The sequence below is a fragment of the Gopherus evgoodei genome, chromosome 2 (genome assembly GCF_007399415.2).
Source record: "Gopherus evgoodei ecotype Sinaloan lineage chromosome 2, rGopEvg1_v1.p, whole genome shotgun sequence".
Classification (NCBI taxonomy): domain Eukaryota; kingdom Metazoa; phylum Chordata; order Testudines; family Testudinidae; genus Gopherus; species Gopherus evgoodei.
Genome location: NC_044323.1, coordinates 254322668 through 254346456, shown reverse-complemented (window position 1 = coordinate 254346456; position 23789 = coordinate 254322668). Strand labels below are relative to the sequence as shown.

The 23789-nt window shown below is 49.1% G+C and overlaps 1 protein-coding gene across 3 annotated transcripts in view; it reads right to left on the bottom strand.

Moving 5' to 3' along the window:
* Positions 1-80: 80 nt before the first annotated feature.
* Positions 81-23789, bottom strand: part of INTS8 (integrator complex subunit 8) — a 78141-nt gene continuing 54432 nt past the window's right edge. Inside the window, exons 23-27 of one of the 3 annotated variants that reach the window (XM_030553503.1) lie at positions 3527-3577; positions 2411-2484; positions 2277-2341; positions 966-1009; positions 81-714 (exon numbers count right to left, since the gene is read on the bottom strand). In XM_030553503.1, the coding sequence (XP_030409363.1) occupies positions 598-714; positions 966-1009; positions 2277-2341; positions 2411-2484; positions 3527-3577 (351 nt within the window). In that variant the 3' untranslated portion in view covers positions 81-597. Of the gene's footprint in view, positions 715-965; positions 1010-2270; positions 2342-2410; positions 2485-3526; positions 3578-23789 lie in introns of those variants that run through there. The other 2 variants (XM_030553504.1, XM_030553506.1) reach the window with 2 other exon arrangements.

The window sequence follows — 23789 nt, the reverse complement described above, 5'->3', positions numbered from 1 at the left end:
TTAAGATCTAGACATGGCCCCTTTTAAATGTAGAGCTCTTAGCAAGAGGCACACCTTGACTGCAAGAACTCTACAGCCACTCAAAGTGGAAGCAGTACTTTAATAGCCCATACTGTGCAGGTATCAATGTTTAAAACAGCATTAACTACCACTCTATTCACTACCTCTACTCCTGCCATGAGTAGCTGCTCCAACAAGGAGCATCTTTTTGAACAATGTAGGAATTATATGCTTCAGGAGGGCAGAGTACAAAAATTTTATAGAACTCAAAGCAAGACTCTTGCTGGCACTGTGAGAGTAGTGCTTATTTTTGAGAACATCACAATACGTAGTAGCCTCTCTAATGTACATAACTAGTAGAGAATGCTGAGTTTAACTTAACTGATGCCTGAACTCATTGCTTCAAATGGATTTTTTAAAAAAGCATTACTTAAGTTCTTTTGTACAACTTTGTAAGATAATGGGTTTTAATATTTCACCTATTTTAAAAAGCCACACAATATGCTTGTAAATATGTATTGTATAAACTTCAAATACTCAACACAAGTTAAATAAAGTGAAATATTTTCCACTCTACACCAGCATTTATAGGAACGTTTAAAAGTAAAGTTTTGCCATTGCTTGAAGAAATTTCTTTTTTCGTCTCTGTGCAGCAAGTTGCAATACTTCCTCTGGATTGCTAGCATTCAGCTCTGTCTGGCCAATAGCTTTAATCTTGAAGTACAAAAAACAAGAATTTTTGTAATACAAGTGAACAATAAGGTTATTAGTTACAAGACAGCTTCTGCCTTAATCTAAAGAGAGAGCAAGTATTTCACTTTATAAAGTGAAAGCTTATTCCAGAGTTCACATCAACATTCACCTTCATAGTTACAGCTGGGCAGTGGAGGACTGAGCAAAACTGTACAATGTAATTCAAAGCTAACAAATCCCTAGCACCACACCCCTCCCCTTCTTTAACTTACTGCTATTTGTCTCTTGTCTGTCTCTCCTCTTTTATGATGGAGATCTGAACAAGAGTCAAGGAAACAGTTCATGTGTAATGTAGCAGCACTACAAATCAGCCATGATCTAAATGCAAGACACTTGCATAGTATTTCCTGAGAAATAACTGTTTGGTAATGGCTGAGCAAGTCATGGACACTAAACCTATTTTTCTACCCAATTCTAAGTTTGAGTCAGGTCAAAAGCTCTACACAGGCTGTGCCAGCAAACAGTAGTAGTATAGATACTCCTCCTTTCAACTCCAGCAGACCTAGACAACCTGCCCAAGGCAACAGGACTACTACACCTATTACTCCTGGGTGGGGACTGCATGACTGCAGAAAACAGGGAAGCAAAGGGAAGCCATGTGGGGGGCAACTATGGGTGCGGTGTTTTTGCAGGACTGCCCCCTCCAAACAGAGATGAAGCATGGGGGGCACACCACACAGGGTTACATGCTGCTGTCTCTCCCCCACCCCTATTTCTGCAAGCACAGAGCTGCCCAACTTAAGGAGGCTGCATCTGGGCTCCAGAGACACTGTAGCTGAAGAGCACCACTTGGGTTCTAGGGCCAGTCGTGTTTCCATTCTGTGTCCTGGGAGTCTTCCTGTTCTCTGTGCAACAGAGTGACCACAATCAGCCTAGGGGGTGAAGGGGAATACAGATGAAGAGGACAGAGGAAGGGAGGAGTGAGAGGAAGGGGATGGAGAAGAAAAGGGAATAAGGGAAGTAGGAGCCCATCCTCTCAGCAGCAGCTGGGGCTCCCCATCAAACCCTCACCTTGACAAACCCTACACCCCTGTACACCTATACCCCTGCAGTGTCCCTGCACCCAGAACCCCCCACTAAGCCCCTGTGCATCCAGACTGCCCCACACAGAAACACCTCACCCCCCCCACCTAGTACAGAGGGGGCAGGTCCCAGCCCTTGTACTGGGTCAGGGTCAGGTGCAGCCTTACTGCAGAGTCCCTGTAACCAGGGGAGCTGGGGGCTTCAGGGTGATCTCCCACCTCAATGCAGCCAGTGGCCTGTTATGCTATGCTAGCATGCCACTGCCATGCTAGAGCCACATTTATTTACTGACAAAATCTGCAGAATTTTGCAAAATTTTACAATATTGTGTACATAAGTTTTAAGCCCAAAATTGCCTTAGGAGTAATTTATTTACATCTAAGTGTCTAGCATGAAACTTAAGAGCAACTCAACTGTCACTACACTTAAGCTTCGTGTTGGTTTTTCAACATGACCCCACAAAGCTGCTTTTTCTTTAAGTCTTTCTAATGAAAGGATACATGTCAAGTATTCCAAAATGGTAACATCCCAGATGTAGTCATAGTAAGAGTCCATAGCATCATGGCTGAAAGAGAATATCAATTAATTCATGGAATATATACATAATTTTAATTTTAAACATAAATATGTTTACCTGTTTTGTTCCTGCAGTGCCTTAAATGCTGTTTTATAGTCTATTTCTCTGAGAAACTGACATAAAATTGCTACCTGTAGGGAGAAAGACTGTAATTTATTTCCTTAAAGCTTGTCTCTTTTCATCCTGAAATACTGGACAAATTTTTCTCCACTATGTGGGAAATTTAATAATTACATCTAGTTTTCACAGTAAATGGCTTCTCAGTAGTCTAAACTTAGTGTTTGCAGAATGAATCAAAATATCAGAGACAAAGACAGTAAATTAAGCTTTATGAGTTAGCTTTGCTCCAATTAAGGGCTTAATACAGCCTTTCAAGCCAGAATAATACCAGCAGACTGCAGAGGCAACAGGAGGGAAAAGATCAGTCAGACCTGCTAACAATTCTCTATTTTTAGTCTTCTATTCCACCCCACCAGGATAATAGCTTGGAGTAACTCCAAGAGATATACTGATTAGGTGAAGCTTTAAAAAAAATATGCTTGCAAGTCATTAAGTCCTCTGGGAAGGGTAAAAGGAACTCATGGGATGGGGGGGAAGAGGAGGAGACAGAAGGTGACATGCCATTGGTCTTTTCAGAGTTGGTTAATCCTAACTTACTTTTCCAGTGGGTGGGTTCATTCAAGCTGACAGGTTTTTTTCTTTCAGCAAGAGGGATCCAAATACTTTTGGGTGCAGTCCTGTTAGAATTCCTGCTCAGCCCACTGATCTCTAGACTGCCCTGTGTGGTTATTAGGCTGAGCAGAGTCTGACCCCAGCCCTGGCAAAGATGTGCCTCCATAATACAAATCCCATTACATTCCCCAGCTGCTAGACTGGGCATGGGGAAGAGAAGAGATTGCAAGGAAATGAATATTTTAAGATTAAAAACATGAGAAGCTCAACTAATATACTGAGTAAGTGAGTTCAGATCTAAAATTTCATTGGCTGGTTCTGAAGCATTATCACAATATTTTGATTAGTTTCCCAACTCTGCCAGGGAATGTTTACATAAACAAACTTTGTTTTTAAAACCAGATTTTGTTAATTTTTCTCTTTTAAAGAGAGAGTTTGGACTTAAAATTGACTTTTTTTAAAAAAGTCATTATTTAAACTGGCACCTGAATACATGCTTACCTGGGTGTGGCAGTTGAGCAAAGAACAGCACTTTATCATTCTTTTTATTACCTATAGAGCACAAATTCACAAGACAATTACAACAGCTTCCAAAATGCTCATGCTTATATTAAGCACATTGTTAGCAACTTATCTGACCCAGTAAACAAATGGTAAATAATTATACAGACATTCTTTTCTTTAAAGATAAATTGAAGCAGAGGTTATTTACCTGTAACTGGAGGTTCTTCAAGATGTGTGGTACCTGTCTGGTACCTCCTCTGAGTGATGGTCCCTGTATAGATTCCAAATGTGGATGAGTAGCAAGCAGTGATGTGGTCAAAAGTGTTGGCTATAGTACAGGTTGGCCTGCTGCTGCATCTGCTACTGCCCTGTCGGCGATGGCATCAGATGAAGGTATGTACAGAGTACCATGTTGCCAGGAGACATCAACGAGGCAGGATAACATAGCTGCTTGAGCCCAGGTAGAGTGCACCATGACAACATCAGGCGGCCTCATGTTGCTGAACGTGTAGCATTCACACGTGCACCCGAAGACCCATTTAGAAATGCATTGCAAGGAGAGGATGTGGCCCTTGCATCGTTTGACAATTGCTACAAAGAGTTGTGATGAGGCATGGAAGTCACAGGTTCATTACAGATAGAATGCCAGCGCACATCGGATGTCGAGGGAGTCTATTGGCAATGGAGACAGGAGGTTTGGGGTAGAAAACTGGGAGGTGCATACACTGGTTGATGTGGAACTCAGACACCACCTTAGGGTGTAAACCCAAGGACACTGTCTTTGTGGAATATGGTGTATGGGGGGCTCAGGCATCATGGCCACTTGTTCACTGACCCATCTAGCTGAGGTAATGACCACTAAGATTACTTTCAGGGAGAGATGTGTAAATGAGGATGATGCCATGGGTTTGAGGGGTGCTTTTGTGAGAGCGGTGAGAATGAAATTAAAGGTCCCATGAGAATGTGGGATTTTTGACTAGGTGGGGGAAGGTGTGGAGCAGGCCCCTTAGGAAGCAGACTATGGTAGGGTGTGTGATACAGAAATGCCAAACATTAGGGGGGAGGATAAACCACTGTTGTGATGCTGTTGGAGAGTAACTGGATGTGCTTGATTTGGATAAGGAGGAGGAGGAGGAATGTCACGCAGGCTGCCCTCAATTCCAGGATATTGATGTGCATATCCTGACCTCTTAAGGCATCCACACGTCCTGCACGTACGACAACCCAGGTGATCTCTCCAACCTGCCAGGGAGGCATCTGTTGTGATAGTGGCTCATGGTGTGGGAGGGATGAAGGGGGCACCAATCAGGATCTCGGAAGGGTTGGTCCACCAATGATGGATGCCAACGCCTGCCATAGGATCAGGACTTTGTTGTCTAGCTGGTCTGTGGTTGGTTGGTGGATGGAGAGGAGCCAGAGTTGCAAACAATGCATGTGGAGGCAAGTGTGCAGTGTCAATGAGGTACATACCATCATGTGGCCAAAAAGGGGAGAGAGAGTGGTGGAGGGTGGTCTGGAGCTTGCAGCAGGGGTCCGTGACTAGGGTTGTGAAGCAAGTCGTCGGAAGGAAGGCACATGCAGCAGCAGAATCCAGCCACACTCCAATGAAGGCAATGGTCTGGATAAGTATGAGGACCAATTTGCCTCGCTGATACAAATGCCAAGAGAGGTGAGGTGAGGGTGTGGATGGCAAAGAGGAAAGTTTAGCAGCAATGCGTGACAAGGAGGCAGTTGTCCAGGTTAGGGAAGACAGAGTAGCCTAGATGGTATGTGTGCGCGTCTATGATGGTGAAGACTTGTGAAGCTCTCTCTATGCCAAAAATCAGGACCCTGAATGGATAGAGGCCAAGTCCAACTCTGAATCAGAGAAACTTTTGATGGGTCAGGTGAATACTGATTTAGAAATAGGCAATTTTCATATTGAGAGCTGCAAACCAGGCTCTGCGCGAAACGGATGGGATGGGATGGGACAAACTGACATACGGAATTTGGCCTTTCAAATAAAAGTGTTGAGCACTCTGATGTCAAGAACAGGGTGATGCCCTCTGCACTTCTTCTGGATGAAGAAGTCAAGGGATTAGAACCCTAGTCCACTGTAGGGAGGTGAGATCAGTTACATGGCACCTTTGAGGAGAAGGGCGTCAGCTTCCTGCTGGAAGGTGCTCCGATGGGAGGGATCTCTGGGGGACATCCGGGGTGAGGGTTTCAGTGTGGAAATGCCAGGAATTCCATGGAGTATTCATTGTGGATGATCTCCAATACCCAGCTGTCTGTGTTGATCTTGCCCCAATTGCAGGCAAATAGAACAAGGCAGCCCCCAAAGCTGACAACATAGGGCGCTGCAGGAGAGAGTGGGGATTCTCTATATGCATATCAAAACTGGTGCTTGGCTGGCTGCTGAGGTGGTGGTTGTGGCAGAGGTGGAGTAGCATGGTCTTTGGGATCCCTGTAGGCCACATAGTGCCTCCTTCTGACTATGATAATACAGTGAATAGGGGGCCTGAATGGCTGCTGTTGCTGTCTGCCTTTGGGAGCTGTAGTATAGCTGTCCAGAGATCAGAGGGTTGCACCACTGCTCGAGTAGCAAATGAGCAGGAAGCAATGTAAGCTGCACCCATGGAGTACAGAAGATCCACCTTAGCCACCAGATGGCCCTCATTAAGGAGTGCCCAAGAGTCCAGGTGCTGTAGGCAGCTGGCACACCAGTGCTGGGACTGGAGACAGCACTTGCACCAGCAGGTTCTGTTTGTTTCTCCTTATGCTCCATCTGGGGAAGCTTGGGAGCTGAGGCACCCTCAGGGATTCCGACTCCAGCTATGTGGTGGTAAGAGGGGCCTATTATAACCTCATACGGGAGCATGAGGCGATGCATGATGTGTGCAGGTCAACGGCCACTGCTATGAAATCTTCTGTCTCCGGTGCATAGCACACATGTGCATCCACATTTGGAATCTACATAGGGACCATCACTCGAAGAACTAATATTTTCCAGCAAGACACATTTACCTGCCATACCTTGATTTGTTTTACAAAGATTTTTTGAGTCCTTACAGAATGAAATTCCTGGCCCAGGGATGACAGTTATACCTCAGAAGGTACACAGACCTAATCTCCAGTGGAGAGCAGGGAGACAATAGCCTTTGAACATGTATTATGGTCCAGCCATTATCACCTCTCTTTACCTGCCTTCTCCCATCTATAACTAAAATTAACTACTTAGTTATGATCCCAAAACTCATGAACCCAGCTGCTTCCAGAGCTCCTTATCAGAAGGGGGTAGGGGCTATTCTTACACTTCCAAGGGGTCATGGCAAAGTACTGATCTCCTACTGTCAACAGCAATTGACACATGGTCCCCAACCACTCCCTAACATACTGCCCACAATCATTACAATGTCAAGTATCATTACAATGGTTTTCAGATGAATGAGAGAGAAATAGAGGAAGACCAGATCTAAGTCATATACAGTGATTTAATTTCACAAGAACATTCCATGACAGTGACTGAAGACTAATGATCCTTCTCCATAAACAAGAATATCTGTCAAATTCTGACAAAAGAATTTCTGGCTCATCTTCTAGAGCAGTGTTTCTCAACCTTTTTTATACCAGGGAACGGCTTGCTGCCTTCCTAAACTGCGTGAGGGAGATCTCAGGGACCAGCACCAGTCCACAGACTGGTTGTTGAGAAACACTGTTTTAGAGTACACCATGGAAGCCAGGGTGGATAAAAACTGATGATGTTTTTATATCTATCTATAGCTACAGATAGAAAAAGTTTTTACTTAAATCAGATTTTATTTGTAGTTTAATTAAATTTAATAAATTTATTTTAAAAATTGGTGACAACTATGCTGAAGCCTAAACTTCCTATAAGCTATTAAAATATTATTTAAAAATATGCTGCATTAATATTTTGAATGAGTTAAAAGGTGCAGCTTTTTAATTACAGTGGAATCATGAGGGAACACCATATTTAACTTTTGTGATTAACTCCAGCTTTATAAATAGGGCCCTACCAAATTCGTGGCCATGAAAAACACTTCACAGACAATGATATCTGGTCCTGTGTGTGCTTTTACCTTATCCTCTGTGAAATCTGTATAGTATACCAGTGTTTCTCAAATTGGGGGTCCTCACCTAAAAGGGAGTTGCAGAGGGATCAGGTGGTTATTTTAGGGGGGTTGCGGTATTGTCATCCTTACTTCTGCACTGCCTTCAGAGCTGGACAGCCAGACAGCAGCGGCTGTCGACTAAGGGCCCAGCTCTGCAGGCAGCAGCACAGAAGTACTTGTGGCAATACCATCCCATGCCATCCTTACTCCTGTGCTGCTGCTGGCGGTGGCTCTGCCTTCAGAGCTGGGCTTCTGGCCAGCAGCCACCACTCTCCAGCTGCCCAGCTCTGAAGGCCGTGCTGTCACCAGCAGCGCAGAAGTAAGGGTAGCAGTACCACCCACCACCCCTGCAATAACCTTGCAATCCTCCTCCCTCCACAACTTCTTTTTAGGTCAGGACCCCCACAATTACAACACTGTGACATTTCAGATTTAAATAACTGAAATCATGACATTTACAATTTTAAGAATCCTCTGACCATGAAATTGACCAAAATGGATCATGAATTTGGTAGTGCCCTATTTATAAATGTCAAAATGTCATATACTGCATTAAAAGTATATTATTTTCAGGTCTTTACAATTAATAAAAACCCAGATGAGAGAGGGTGAGATCTAACAGGGAAAGGCGAAGAGGGGGGCAGATTTTCAAGGGCATTTATGCAACTAAAAATACAGATACGCACCCAGTGGAATTCTCAAGAGTGTCTAAGCAGTTTAAGCACCCAAGCTGTTTATGCACTTTTGAAAATTCAACTAGATGGGTATCTCAGGCATCTGAATATCTTTGAAAATCTGTCCTATGGTGACCAGAAACAGTCAATCCACTAACTACAATTACAGATATAATTTTGTCATAGTGGTCACAGATACCTTGAATTTGAACGAAATCTTAGAAATGGCTGTAAAAACAGATTTGATTAGGCTCCTAAACTGAGGGGTTGTGTGATCTGGAGCACGAGGTCACAGCACCACTCAGGTGTGGCCCATTCACTCCTCTGGAGATGGAGGGGCACGGCAACCCCATGTGATTGGTCACGATGTGCGGAGTAAGGAGCCAGGCCCACCCCTGCAGGCCAGGAGCTGCCATTATGGGGTTAGAGTACTCCCACTATACTCTTGCATATGTTGATGTAGTGAAATAAAGTTACTTACCTTGTGCAGTAACTATAGTTCTTTGAAGTGTCCCCCCCATAGGTGTGCCACTTCAGGTGTGCATGTGCCTCTTGAGCCTTTGATAGCAGTGTCTGTTTGGTCCGTGCATGCGCTCTATGCAACCTCATGCTGTGCTTTCAGGGCTACACAGGGCTGCATGGGCAAACTGCCCTGTCCCTTCCCTATCCAAACAACCAAAAAGAACAGTCCGAAGGAGAAGGGAAGCAGGGTTGGTGGCGGAGCACCGACAGGGACAAACATCTTGAAGGACAAGAGTTAACTGCACAAGGCGAGTAATCTTCTTCTTCTTCTTCAAGTAGTGTCCCTCTGGGTGCTCCACTTCAGGTGACTTTCAAGTAGTATCCTCACATGGCGGAGGGAACTTTGGAATTGAGTCCAAGACTGAAGAGAGTACTGCTGAACCAAGTGCCACATTAGATCTGATGGCGTGGACCAAGGCATAGTGTGTGCAGGGACTCATCTACAGTTCCCAAGAAGAGCTTCTGACCATCAAATGGGAGTTCCTTAACCATATCCTGAACCTCTCTTGGGAATTCCAACAACTGGAACCATGACACCCTGGGCATGACAACTGCTGTCGCATCCAGTGTCCGTAGCATCCAAGGGCACCTAGGGAGGGATTCTGGCTAATAACTGACAGTCTTTAACTATGGCCCGGAAGTGCCCCTGTGGAAAATGTTCAGTAAAGGATGCAAACTTCTTGTAATTGATGTAGTCATACTTGGCCATGATGGCCTGATAGTTTACAATCTGAAAAAGACGGTTACTCACCTTTGTAACTGTTGTTCTTCGAGATGTGCTGCTCATATCCATTCCAGGTAGGTGTACCCACGTACCGCGTGCATGTTAGTCAGAAGATTTTTTACCCTCGCAACCCCCAGTGGGTCGGCTGGGTCACGCCCTGGAGTGGTGCCGCCCTAGCACCGGATATATACCCCTGCCGACCCGACCACTCCTCAGTTCCTTCTTGCCGGTTACTTCGACAGTGGGGAAGGACGACGCGTTTGGAATGGATATGAGCAACACATCTCGAAGAACAACAGTGAGTAACAGTACAAAGGTGAGTAACCGTCTTTTCTTCTTTGAGTGCTTGCTAATATCCATTCCAGTTAGGTGATTTCCAAGCCTTACCTAGGCGGTGGGGTCGGAGTGAGATGTCGCAGAGTGTAATACTTCGGAGCCAAAGGCTGCGTCATCTTTGGACTGCTGAACCAGGGCATAGTGAGAGGCGAAGGTATGCACCGAGGACCAGGTAGCTGCGCGACATATCTCGTGAATGGGCACGTGAGCCAGGAAAGCAGCAGATGAGGCTTGAGCCCTGGTAGAGTGTGCAGTGAGGTGGCTCGACGGAACGTGAGCCAAGTCGTAAGAGGTGCGGATGCACGATGTTACCCAGGATGAAATCCTCTGTGAGGAAAAGGGAAGGCCCTTCATACGCTCTGCCACCGCGACGAAGAGTTGGAGGGTTCTGCGGAAGGGCTTCGTCCACTCGATATAAAAAGCGAGCGCTCTACGGACGTCTAGGGAATACAACTGTTGCTCCCTGCGCGATGAATGTGGCTTCGGGAAGAAGACCAGAAGGAAGATCTCCTGGTTAACATGGAAGGCTGATACCACTTTGGGGAGAAAGGCTGGGTGTGGTCGCAACTGCACCTTGTCCTTGTGGAAGACAGTATAGGGAGGGTCCGCTATGAGAGCCCAGAGCTCAGAAACTCGTCTTGCCAATGTGATGGCTACAAGGAAAGCGGTTTTCCAGGAGAGGTAGAGAAGGGAGCAAGCTGCTAATGGCTCAGATTGAGCTGACATAAGTCTGGTAAGAACCAGACTGAGGTCCCAGGTTGGGGTGGCGTACCTGGGGGTACAGGCGCTCCAAGTCCTTGAGGAATCGAGATACCATAGGATGTGAAAACACGGAGTGGCCATTCTCCCCTGGGTGGAAGGTAGAGATGGCTGCCAAGTGCACCCTCAAAGATGATACCGCTAGGCCCTGTTGTTTAAGGGACCAGAGGTAGTCCAAGATGGTGGGGATGGGGATCTCGGTGGGAAGAACGTTGTGCTCTGCACACCAGCATGTGAAACGCTTCCACTTGGCTAGATACGTTGCTCTAGTAGAAGGTTTTCTGCTACCCAGGAGTACTTGTTGCACTGGGGTAGAGCAATGCAACTCAGACTGGGTCAACCACTCAGGAGCCATGCCGTGAGATGGAGGGACTGTAGGTCTGGGTGATGCAGTTTGCCGTGGTCCTGAGTTATCAGGTCCAGGTGCAGAGGTAGTGGGATAGGGTCCGCTATTGACAGGTCTAGCAACATGGTGTACCAGTGCTGCCTGGGCCATGCTGGAGCGATCATGATCAAGCGGGCTCTGTCTCTGTGTACTTTCAGCAGGACCTTGTGGACGAGCGGGAACGGTGGAAAGGCGTATAGCAGGTGAGTTGTCCACAGTATGAGGAAAGCGTCCGCTATTGAACCCTGTGAGAGGCCTTGAAAGAAACAGAACATCTGGCATTTCCTGTTCTCGAGGGACGCGAAGAGGGCTACACGGGGAAATCCCCACTTCCGGAAGACCGAAAGAATAACGTCCGGGCGAAGCGATCACTCGTGAGAAAGGAAGGATCTGCTGAGGCAATTCGCCAGAGTGTTCCGAACCCCCGGGGAGAAAGGACGCTATAAGGTCTATAGAGTGGGCTATGCAAAAGTCCCAGAGCTGTAAGGCCTCGTGGCAAAGGGTCGAGGACCTTGTCTCGCCCTGTTTACATAGTACGTGTGTCGATATTCACCGACAACACGACAGCCAACGACCTTGCAAATGCTGTTGGAACGCCTGGCAAGCAAGGCGGACTGCTCTCAGCTCCCGGACATTGATGTGCAGGGCCAGTTCCTGAGATGACGAAAGGCTTTGAGTGCGTAGATGCCCAAGATGAGCACTCCAGCCGACAGACAATGCGTCCGTCGTCAGGGATGCAGAGGGCTGGGGCGGGTGGAACGGCAGCCCTGCACACACCGGGGAGGGAGTCAGTCACCATTCGAGGGAGCCTTGGATGCTCGGGGGAATGGTGACAATCACGTCTATGGCATCCCTGCCCGGTCAGTACACTGAGTTGAGCCATGATTGGAGGGGACGGAGGCGCAGTCTGGCGTATTTCGTCACAAACGTGCAGGCCGCCATGTGACCCAGGAGACCGAGGCAAGTGCAAACCGAAGTCAACGGAGCAGCTTGCAGACTCTGGATGATGGCCACCATTGCCTGGAACGGGGGCAGCGGTAAGCAGGCCCTGGCAAGGTTGGAGACCAGGGTGGCACCAATGAAGTCTATCCTCTCTGAGTGGGAATCAGAGTGGATTTTTCTGTATTGATCATTAGGCCTAGATGTAGGAAAAGGTCCTTGACAATGCCGATGTGATGGATCACCTGTGTCTCGGAGGTCCCTTGGATGAGCCAGTCGTCTAGATATGGAAACACATATACCCGACGATGGCGGAGGTGAGCGGCGACTACAGCCATGCATTTTGTAAATACTCTTGGGGTCGTAGAAAGGCCGAACAGTAGGACCGCGAACTGAAAATGTTGGCAGTTGACTACGAATCGGAGGAACCTCCTGTGAGGTGGGTAGATGGCTATGTGAAAATATGAATCTTTCATGTCGAGGGCGGCATACCAGTCTCCAGGATCCAGGGATGGGATCATGGTCCCCAGGTATACCATATGGAACTTCAACTTTATCATGTATCAGAGGGGTAGCCGTGTTAGTCTGGATCTGTAAAAGCAGCAAAGAATCCTGTGGCACCTTATAGACTAACAGACGTTTTGGAGCATGAGCTTTCGTGGGTGAATACTAACTTCCTCAGATGCATGTAGTGGAAATTTCCAGGGGTAGGTATATATATGCTAGCAAGCAAGAGATAACGAGGTCAGTTCAATCAGGGAGGATGAGGCCCTGTTCTAGCAGTTGAGGTGTGAAAACCAAGAGAGGAGAAACTGGTTCTGTAGTTGGCAAGCCATTCACAGTCTTTGTTCAATCCTGAGCTGATGGTGTCAAATTTGCAGATGAACTGAAGCTCAGCAGTTTCTCTTTGAAGTCTGGTCCTGAAGTTTCTTTGCTGCAGGATGGCCACCTTAAGGTCTGCTACAGTATGGCCAGGGAGGTTGAAGTGCTCTCCTACAGGTTTTTGTATATTGCCATTCCTAATGTCTGATTTGTGTCCATTTATCCGTTTGCGTAGAGACTGTCCAGTTTGGCCGATGTACATAGTAGAGGGGCATTGCTGGCATATGATGGCGTATATTACATTGGTGGATGTGCAGGTGAATGAACCAGTGATGGTGTGGCTGATCTGGTTAGGTCCTGTGATGGTGTCGCTGGTGTAGATATGTGGGCAGAGTTGGCATCGAGGTTTGTTGCATGGATTGGTTCCTGAGCTAGAGTTATTATGGTGCGGTGTGCAGTTACTGGTGAGAATGTGTTTCAGGTTAGCAGGTTGTCTGTGGGCAAGGACTGGCCTGCCACCTAAGGCCTGTGAAAGTGTGGGATCATTGTCCAGAATGGGTTGTAGATCCTTGATGATGCGTTGGAGGGGTTTCAGCTGGGGGCTGTATGTGATGGCCAGTGGAGTCCTGTTGGTTTCTTTCTTGGGTTTGTCTTGCAGTAGGAGGCTTCTGGGTACACGTCTGGCTCTGTTGATCTGTTTCCTTATTTCCTCGTGCGGGTATTGTAGTTTTGAGAATGCTTGGTGGAGATTTTGTAGGTGTTGGTCTCTGTCTGAGGGGTTAGAGCAGATGCGGTTGTACCTCAGTGCTTGGCTGTAGACAATGGATCGTGTGATGTGTCCGGGATGGAAGCTGGACTCCCTGATCCTCCCTGATTGAACTGACCTCGTTATCTCTAGCTTGCTTGCTAGCATATATATATATACACCTACCCCCGGCAATTTCCACTACATGCATCTGAGGAAGTGGGTATTCACCCACGAAATCTCATGCTCCAAAACATCTGTTAGTCTATAAGGTGCCATAGGATTCTTTGCTGCTTTTACAGATCCAGACTAACACGGCTACCCCTCTGATACTTGAAACCATGCAAGACACTGCATTTAGCCGTATGGAGTGGAAATCCATCAACCTCATGAAGAAACTTGCACAAAGACAGACAGATATCATCGTCCTTTCCAAATGCAAACGGATGGACATCATACCAAATGGACTAAAGGTAAAAAATCCACTGCTATCTACATTCTACACAGATCACAGTGAGAGATTATGCCATACTCTATCAAAAAAACTGAGGAACCACCTGATCAGCATCCTATACAGCAAACAGGCAAACATCAAAAAAGAGCTCTCCAACCTGGAGACTCTCATTAATAACCAAACTTCTATACAAATGGACTTCACTAGAATAAGACAGGAGATCTACATTACTCACTTCACCTCTCTACAAAGGAAAAAGGACTGTAAGCTGGTCTAAACTCCTACCTGCCACATGGGGCCACAACCGTGGTACCCCTAACCCACCCAGCAATATCGTCAATCTATCCAACTACACACTCAGCCCAGAAGAAAAGTCTGTCCTTTCTCGGGGACTCTCTTTCTGCCCTACCACCCCCACCAACATGATACAGTTCTGTGGCGATCTGGAAGCCTACTTTCGCCATCTCGGACTCAAAGAATACTTCCAGGACAACACTGAACAGTGCACTGATACACGGGTGCCCTCCCCCCAACAGCACAAGAAGAACTCCACATGGACTCCTCCTGAGGGTCGAAATGACAGTCTGGACCTATACACTGAGTGCTTCCGCCAATGTGCACAGGCAGAAATTGTGAAAAAACAACATCGCTTGCCTCATAACCTAAGTTGTGCAGAACGCAATGCCATCCACAGCCTCAGAAACCACCCTGACATTATCATCAAAGAGGCTGATAAAGGAGGTGCCGTTGTCATCATGAACAGGTCTGACTACCAAAAGGAGGCCGCCAGACAGCTCTCCAATACCAAATTCTACAGGCCACTTCCCTCAGATCCCACTGAGGAATACACTAAGAAACTACAGCATCTACTCAGGACACTCCCTACACTAACACCAGAAGAAATCAACATACCCCTAGAGCCCCGACCAGCGTTATTCTATCTACTACCCAAGATCCACAAACCCGGAAATCCTGGAAGCCCCATCATCTCGGGCATTGGCACACTCACTGAAGGACTACTGTCTGGATATATGGACTCTCTACTCAGACCCTATGCCACCAGCACTCCCAGCTATCTCCGTGACACCACTGATTTCCTGAGGAAACTACAATGCATTGGTCACCTCCCAGAAAACACCATCCTAGCCACCATGGATGTAGAGGCTCTCTACACAAACATCCCACACACAGATGGAATACAAGCTGTCAGGAACACTATCCCTGATGATGCCACAGCACAACTGGCTGCTGAGCTCTGTGACTTTATCCTCACACACAACTACTTCAAATTTGATGAATATATATATCTCCAGATCAGTGGCACTGCTATGGGCATCCGCATGGCCCCACAATATGCCAATATATTTATGGCCGACCTGGAACAACGCTTCCTCAGCTCTCGTCCACTCACGCCCCTTCTCTACCTACGCTACACTGATGACATCTTCATCATCTGGACCCATGGGAAGGAGACTCTGGAAAAATTTCACAACGATTTCAACAGCTTCTACCCCACCATCAACCTCAGTCTGGACCAATCTACACGGGAGGTCCACTTTCTTGACACCACGGTGCAAATAAGTGATGGTCACATTAACACCACCCTATATCGAAAACCTACCGACCGCTATGCCTACCTTCATGCCTCCAGCTTCCATCCCGGACACATCACACGATCCATTATTTACAGCCAAGCACTGGAGGTACAACCGCATCTGCTCTAACCCTTCAGACAGAGACCAACACCTACAAAATCTCCACCAAGCATTCTCAAAACTACAATACCCGCACGAGGAAATAAGGAAACAGATCAACAGAGCCAGACGTGTACCCAGAAGCCTCCTACTGCAAGACAAACCCAAGAAAGAAACCAACAGGACTCCACTGGCCATCACATACAGCCCCCACCTAAAACCCCTCCAACGCATCATCACGGATCTACAACCCATCCTGGACAATGATCCCTCACTTTCACAGGCCTTGGGTGGCAGGCCAGTCCTTGCCCACAGACAACCTGCTAACCTGAAAAACATATTCTCACCAGTAACTGCACACCGCACCATAATAACTCTAGCTCAGGAACCAGTCCATGCAACAAACCTCGATGCCAACTCTGCCCACATATCTACACCAGCGACACCATCACAGGACCTAACCAGATCAGCCACACCATCACTGGTTCATTCACCTGCACGTCCACCAATGTAATATACGCCATCATATGCCAGCAATGCTCCTCTGCTATGTACATCGGCCAAACTGGACAGTCTCTACGGAAACGGATAAATGGACACAAATCAGACATTAGGAATGGCAATATACAAAAACCTGTAGGAGAGCACTTCAACCTCCCTGGCCATACTGTAGCAGACCTTAAGGTGGCCATCCTGCAGCAAAAAAACTTCAGGACCAGACTTCAAAGAGAAACTGCTGAGCTTCAGTTCATCTGCAAATTTGACACCATCAGCTCAGGATTGAACAAAGACTGTGAATGGCTTGCCAACTACAGAACCAGTTTCTCCTCTCTTGGTTTTCACACCTCAACTGCTAGAACAGGGCCTCATCCTCCATGATTGAACTGATCTCATTATCTCTAGCTTGCTTGCTAGCATATATATACCTACCTCTGAAAATTTCCACTACATGCATCTGAGGAAGTGGGTATTCACCCACGAAATCTCATGCTCCAAAACGTCTGTTAGTCTATAAGGTGCCATAGGATTCTTTGCTGCTTTTACAACTTTATCATGTATCTGTTGAGTTGCTGCAGGTCCAGGATAGGTCGGAGACCCCCTTTTGCCTTGGGGTTTAGGAAGTGGCGGGGGTAAAAGCCCGTGCCCCATTCATGTTCCGGTACCTCCTCTATGGTTCCTTTGGCGAGGAGCATCTGCACCTCCTGGAGGAGGAGTCGCTAGTGAGAGGGGTCCCTGAAGAGGGACGAGGAAGAGGGGTGGAAGAGGGGGAGGCATGAAAAACTGGAAGTGATACCCAAATTCCAGCGTGCGTAAGACCCAGCGATCTGACGTTAGCTGGGACCACATAGGGAGGAAAAGGGAGAGGCAGTTGGAGAAAGGAGGGAACAGATCGTTTGACGATACTGGTATGACACCCTCGGGCGCATCTTCAAAAGGAGGGTTTCGGCCCTGTGGAAGGTTTTGGGGGGGGGGGGGGACACCTTGGTTCTGGCCCCCTGACTGCCTCCGGCGACCGGTTCTACCCCGCCTTCTAGCAAAGTCCTGTCTCTGTCTGGGCTGAGGGTAATAGCGGTGTGGCTGGGGGCCGAACGGCCTGCGCTGAGTCACTGGCGTATGCATGCCCAGCGAGCGCATAATCACCCTGTTGTCTTTTAGGCTTTGGAGCCTATGGTCTGTTTTATCTGAGAATAGGTCCTGCCCTTCAAAGGGGAGTCCTGGATTGTATGTTGGAGCTCCGGGGGAAGGCTTGAGACTTGTAGCCATGAGATATGCCTCAGTCACCCTGGAGGCTAGGGTCCTGGCTGCTGAGTCCGCAGAGTCTAGGGAAGCCTGGAGGGAAGTTCTAGCCACCTTTTTTCCCTCATCCAGGATGGCCGCAAATTCCTGTCGGGAGTCCTGCAGGAGCAACTCCTTGAATCTGTCCGCCACCGCCCAGGTATTATAATTATAGCAGCTAAGGAGGGCTTATTGATTAGTCACGCGGAGCTGGAGCGCCCCTACGGAATAGACTTTGGGCCCCAGTAAGTCCATGCGCCTCGTGTCTTTTGATTTCGGGGCTGGGGCCTGTTGGCCATGGTGTTTCCTCTCGTTGACCGACTGGACAACTAGGGAGCGAGGAGGGGGATGGACGTATAAATATTCGTAGCCCTTGGAGGGCACCATATAACCCTTGGAGGGCACCCTCCTTTTGAAGATGCGCCCGAGGGTTCCACTCCCCGGGCAGCAGGTGGGACAGAGGCCGGAGACTGCCAGATTGTGTTGGCATTGGCCTGGATTGTCCGTATAAAGGGGAGGGCCACTCCTGTGGGGGCATTTGATGTTAAGATGTCCACCACTGGGTCCTCTACCTCCGAGACCTCCTCGACTTGCAAGTTCATGTTCTGTGCAACATGCCTGAGGAGATCCTGGTGGGCCCTCAGGTCGATTGGTGGAGGGCCTACCGCCGACGTTCCGGCTACCGCCTCGTCAGGGGAGGAGGATGAGGAGAGACCCGGGACAAGCGGGTCAGTTGAGGGCTCCTCTTGGTGGACAGCCTCTGTCTCCCTTGGGATCTGGGAGTCCTGTGGCTGGATCGACACTTCCTCCGAAACAGAAGGAGGGTGGCGGCTAATAGTGGCCTCCGGCACCCGGTGTTCTGATGTGGCAGAGCGCGATGGGCCTGGATGTGTACCTTGGGCCTGATGATATGCCCAGGGTGTCCAGAACGCCCACTGTTGAGGTCCATGATCCTGAGCCTGGGGCTCATGGAATTCCGCAGTGGGCACATCAGTGGCCTGGTCTACACTACGCGTTTAAACCGATTTTAGCAGCATTAAACCAATTTAACTTGTACCCGTCCACACTACGAGGCCCTTTATATCGATATAAAGGGCTCTTTAAATTGGTTTCTGTACTCCTCCCCCACGAGAGGGGTAGTGCTAAAATCGATATTACTATATCGGATTAGGGTTAGTGTGGCAGCAAATCGACAGTATTGGCCTCCAGGCGGTATCCCACAGTGCACCACTGTGACCACTCTGGACAGCAATCTCAGCTCGGATGCAGAGGCCAGGTAAACAGGAAAAGACCTGCGAAATTTTGATTTTCATTTCCTGTTTGCCCAGCGTGGAGCTCTGCTCAGCACGGGTGGCAATGCAGTCCCAAATCCAAAAAGAGCTCCAGCATGGACCATACGGGAGATACTGGACCTGACCGCTGTATGGGGAGACAAATCTGTTCTATCAGAGCTCTGTTACAGAAAACGAAATGACAAAGCGTTTGAAAAAAAAATCTACAGGCTACACAGTGCTGCGCAACAAGCGTAACGGGAAGCCAGAGACTCAAACGAATGCTCATGGAGGGAGGGCGGGGGTACTGAGGACTCCAGCTATCCCACAGTCCACAGCAGTCTCCGGAAAGTATTTGCATTCTTGGCTGAGCTCCCAAGGCCTGTAGGGTCAAACACATTGTCCAGCGTGGTTCAGGGAATAGCTTGTCAATTTACCCCACCCCCTACATGAAAGAAAAGGGAAAGAAATCGTTTCTTGACTTCTTTCAATGTCACCCTATGCCTACTGAATGCTGCTGGTAGATGTGATGCTGCAGCAGTGAAGAGCAGTATCTCCTCCTTTCCCCTCCCTCGTGGCAGACAGTGCAGTAGGACTGGTAACCGTCCTTCTTGTGAACCCGTGAGTGCTCCTGGCTGGCTTCAGGTGAGGCTGGCCGGGAGCACCTGGGTGAAAATAAGAATGACTACCACTCATTCCCAGTAGATGGTACAGAACGGCTGGTAACCGTCTTCATCATCGCAACTGGGGGCTGAGCTTCAATCAGCCCCCTCCCTTTCATGTGAAAAGAAAAGATTCTGTACTGCCTGGACTATCATAGCACTGGGAGGCTGCCTCCCTCTCATTTTATGTCACTAAAAACTCAGTGTTTCTTATTCCTGCATTCTTTATTACTTCATGACACAAATGGGGAGGACACTGCCACGGTAGCCCAGGGAGGTTGGGGGAGGAGGGAAGCAACAGGTGAAGTTGTTGCAGGGGCGCCCCTTGTGAATGGCATGTAGCTCATCATTTCTGCGGGATCTGACACAGAGCAGCTGTACTCTCCGATATACTGCTTCTCTTGTACATTTGCCCCATATTCTAGGCAGGACTGACTCTATTTTTAGTAACCATAAAGGAGGGACTGACTCGGAGAGTCACTCCCAGTTTTGCTTTTGCGCCCTCGGCCGATCTCAGCCAAGGGCATCCATGATAGCAGCAGACAGCACAGAAGGACAGATAACCGTCATCTCATTGCCAAATTACACTGGCAGCAGACGGTACAGAACGACTGGTAACCATCTCTGCTATCATGCAAACGCAAATGAATGCTGCTGTGTAGCGCTGGAGTATCACCTCTGTCCGCGGCATCCAGTACACATACGGTGACTGTAAAAAAAAAAAAAAAAGAAGCTGAACAGGCTCCATGGTTGCCGTGCTATGGCGGCTGCCAGGGCAATCCAGGGAAAAAGGGCGCGAAATGATTGTCTGCCGTTGCTTTCCCGGAGAAAGGAATGACTGACTACATTTACCCAGAACCACCCGCGACAATGATTTTTGCCCCATCAGCCACTGGGCTCTCAACCCAGAATTCTAAGGGGCGGGGGAGACTGCGGGAACTATGGGATAGCTACGGAATAGTTACCCACAGTGCAATGCTCCGGAAATCAACGCTAGCCTCGGACCATGGACGCACACTGCTGAATTAATGTGCTTAGTGTGGCCGCGTGCACTCGACTTTATACAATCTGTTTTATAAAACCAGTTTATGTAAAATCGGAATAATCCCGTAGTGTAGATGTACCCAGTGTCTGTCTTAAGCATACGCATTGTCTGCCTGGGAAGACACGGAAGGGTGCCGGGACGGCTAGGGAGGAACCGAGAGATCATGGTAAGGGTCCCTCTGTCTCGCAGTTGGTGAGCTCCTGGGCACTGGGGATCGGTACCTGGAGCCATACTGGTGCCGAGAACGAGACCGGGACCTGCGACCGGCGCGGTGCCGGGAGGTCGACCTGGATCTCGAAGGTTTATGACGTGAACGGCTGCGAGAGTCGTGGTGCCGGGAGCTGGAGCGATACTAAGAGTACTGTGGAGGCCGAGACGTTGATCTGTGCCGCGAGTACGACCGGTACCGGACAGGCGAGCGGTGCCAAGACTGCGAGCGGCGTCGGGATCGCGATCGTCTATAAGATTGCGAACGGCGCTGAGACCTGGATCGTGATCGGTGCTAGTCAGCTGGGCCGACTGATGGAGGTAATATCCGCACTGGTGGTGCCGGGGGTTGAGGCAGGACAGACTCCGTCATGGCGACAAGGTCCCTGGCTGCGGAGAATGTCTCCGGTGTAGAGGGGACCGTAAGCTCAACCACAGGCCTCGGCGGGGAGCTCTCAGGGACCGGAGTCGACAGTACTGCAGAAGTCAGTGCTGTGGCAGGTGCAGGTGCCGGGCGGTCCGACCGAGGCTGAGTCTGCGGCGCCGAGGGCACAGAGGTAGTGGAGGACTTCGACCTCTTCTGCTTTCGGGAGAGAGATCGGTGCCGAGCAGGTCCCTGTGCCGGAGATGGCCGGTGCTGCGGTGTCTTCGCGGTGCTGGGACAGTCCGGTGCCGGAGGAGTGCTGCTAATAGAGTGCTCCGCGCTTGGTACCGAGGACGGAGGGTTCAAAGCTGCCTCCATGAGGAGATTCTTTAGATGAAAGTTTCTCTCCTTCTTTGTCCTCAGTTTAAATGCCTTGCAAATATGGCACTTATTTGTAATGTGTGATTCCCCAAGGCACTTTAGACACAAGTCGTGGGGATCACTCGTGGGCATTGGCTTATGACAGGCCGAGCACGGTTTAAACCCCGGTGAACTGGGCATGGGCCCCGGCCCTGGGTGCGGGGAAAGGGCTAGTGCCCAAACCCCGCTGAACTATATACACTAACTAAGAACTATCGAACTAACTATAACTACAGATAAAATCAACGATATACAACAAGATAGCAAAAAAACAAGGAGTAGCTAGGGAAGTGGAGGACAGCTAAGCCGCGCTCCACTGTTCCAACGACTGACACGGGCGGTAACAAGGAACTGAGGAGCGGTCGGGTTGGCAGGGGTATATATCCGGCGCCATGGCAGTGCCACTCCAGGGGGGCGACCCAGCCGACCCACTGGGGGTTGCTAGGGTAAAAATCTTCCGACGAACGTGCACGCGGCACGCGCACACCTAACTGGAATGGATATGAGCAAGCACTCAAAGAAGAACTGGATGGTTGCGGACAATTAGGCCTTCCATCCAAAAAAAGAGTAATCTTTTGTGGTCCTTGTCATAAGAAGTAGACTTGGAGTAATGCTGTCTACCCTGCTCATTTACAGCATCCCCAAGCAGGGATTTAGGCAGAGGCTGGAAGAACACAAATGCTGAGTCCTGGGGGAAATCATAATATTTATCTGCCCATTTACAAGTTGGTGGCAGGAGTTTGCCACACAGTATATATGCTGGATCCAAGAACACTTCATTAACAGGTAGCCCTACCCACTTGAGTGTCACAGACTGCAAGATGTTTAGGAACTTGTGATGTGATTCTTTAACCTCTTAAAAATGTATCTGGAGGGTGTCAGCCATCTCTCTTTGCAAGGCCCTGGAAATGGAGACAATTGTCAGCTCCTGGTGGTGGTGGTGGCATGATTGTATTTTCCGGAGATGAAATAAGGGTTTGAGGGTAATCTCTTTGTCCACCCTAGCCTCCTGTTCCTCAAAAGTCTCCTTGTGTTGGGGGTTTGGTGGAGGAGACTGACACCCTAGTTTCCTGGAGCCCTCCCTGCACCCTCAGAGATCTTCCCCTTCTTAGGCAAGGCCTTAGTTGACGTCGAAGGGGTACATGATCTGTACGAAGACAGATGTATTTTAGGGATTGGGGGACGAACTCTGAAATGGATTGAAGGGCATGCTCCATCATCAGCAGCTTCAGGTTGGTCTCCTGATTCTTCTGACCTCTAGATTTTATAGTCAGGCAAAAAAGTTACATTTTTGGGCAATATGGCACTCTCCCAAGCAACAGACACATTTAGATTGGCCTTCACTGATTGGGATAGCCTCCCAACAAGAGAGGCAGCATCTGAAACCTGGCGAGTCAGGCATGCCCAACCAGGCCAAATAAGCTCCCCAGAAAAAAGCTGGGGGAGACAAAGGTGAATAGGAAAAACTGAAACCTCTCAACTGTACATCCAATTCTACACTAACACACACTGAACTACAGAACATTCTGAGGCACACAGCTCCCAACTCATCCAACTCCCCCTCAACTCCTTGTCCCCTGACCACCGTCTCCAGAGACCCCCCATCCTAACTGCCCCCCCCCAGACCCTCCTTGCTCCCAATCTCCTGACTGCCCTGACCCCTATCCACCCCCCCTCCCCCGACAGACCCTGGGACTCCCATGCCCCATCCAACCCTCTCTGCTCCCCAAGTGCCCCCTCCAAAGACCCCCGCCCCTAACCACCCACCCTCCCCATCCAACCCACCCTGTCCCCTGATTGCCCCCACCCCTTATCCAACCTCCCCAGCCCTGGACCCCTTACCATGAGGTTCCACACAGAGCAAGACATGCTGCTCTGTGGGAGCACATAGCCCTGCCCCTCAGAGCGCTGCGCGCGGCAGTTGCAGAGCTCCGGTTGAGCGGGAAGCGTGTCTTCCTCCCCGCGGAGCCAAACGCTGCCCCGCAGGAGTGCGCAGCCCCAACCCACAGAGTGCTGCGCGTGACGGCAGGGCTCCAGGGGAGGGGGGAAGGCGGGGGAAGGGCCGGCAGCTTGCTGCGCTTGGCCTGGTGCTGCGGACCGGAAGCGCGGACCCCCGGCTTGCCGTGACGGGAGAGTGGGGCCATTTACCCCCCATGCGCACGGCTATGCTTCTGCTCCCTGCCCCTGCGGGGGGAGCAGAGGACAGCGGGCTGGGTTGGGCAGGATTTTTTAGTGGCATGCTGGAGTCCCAGCAGGCTCCAGTGTGCCTTTAAAAATTGGCACGTGTGCCATAGGTTGCCGACCCCTGCTATATACCCTTGGAGCATAGCATAAAGTTGTACAAAG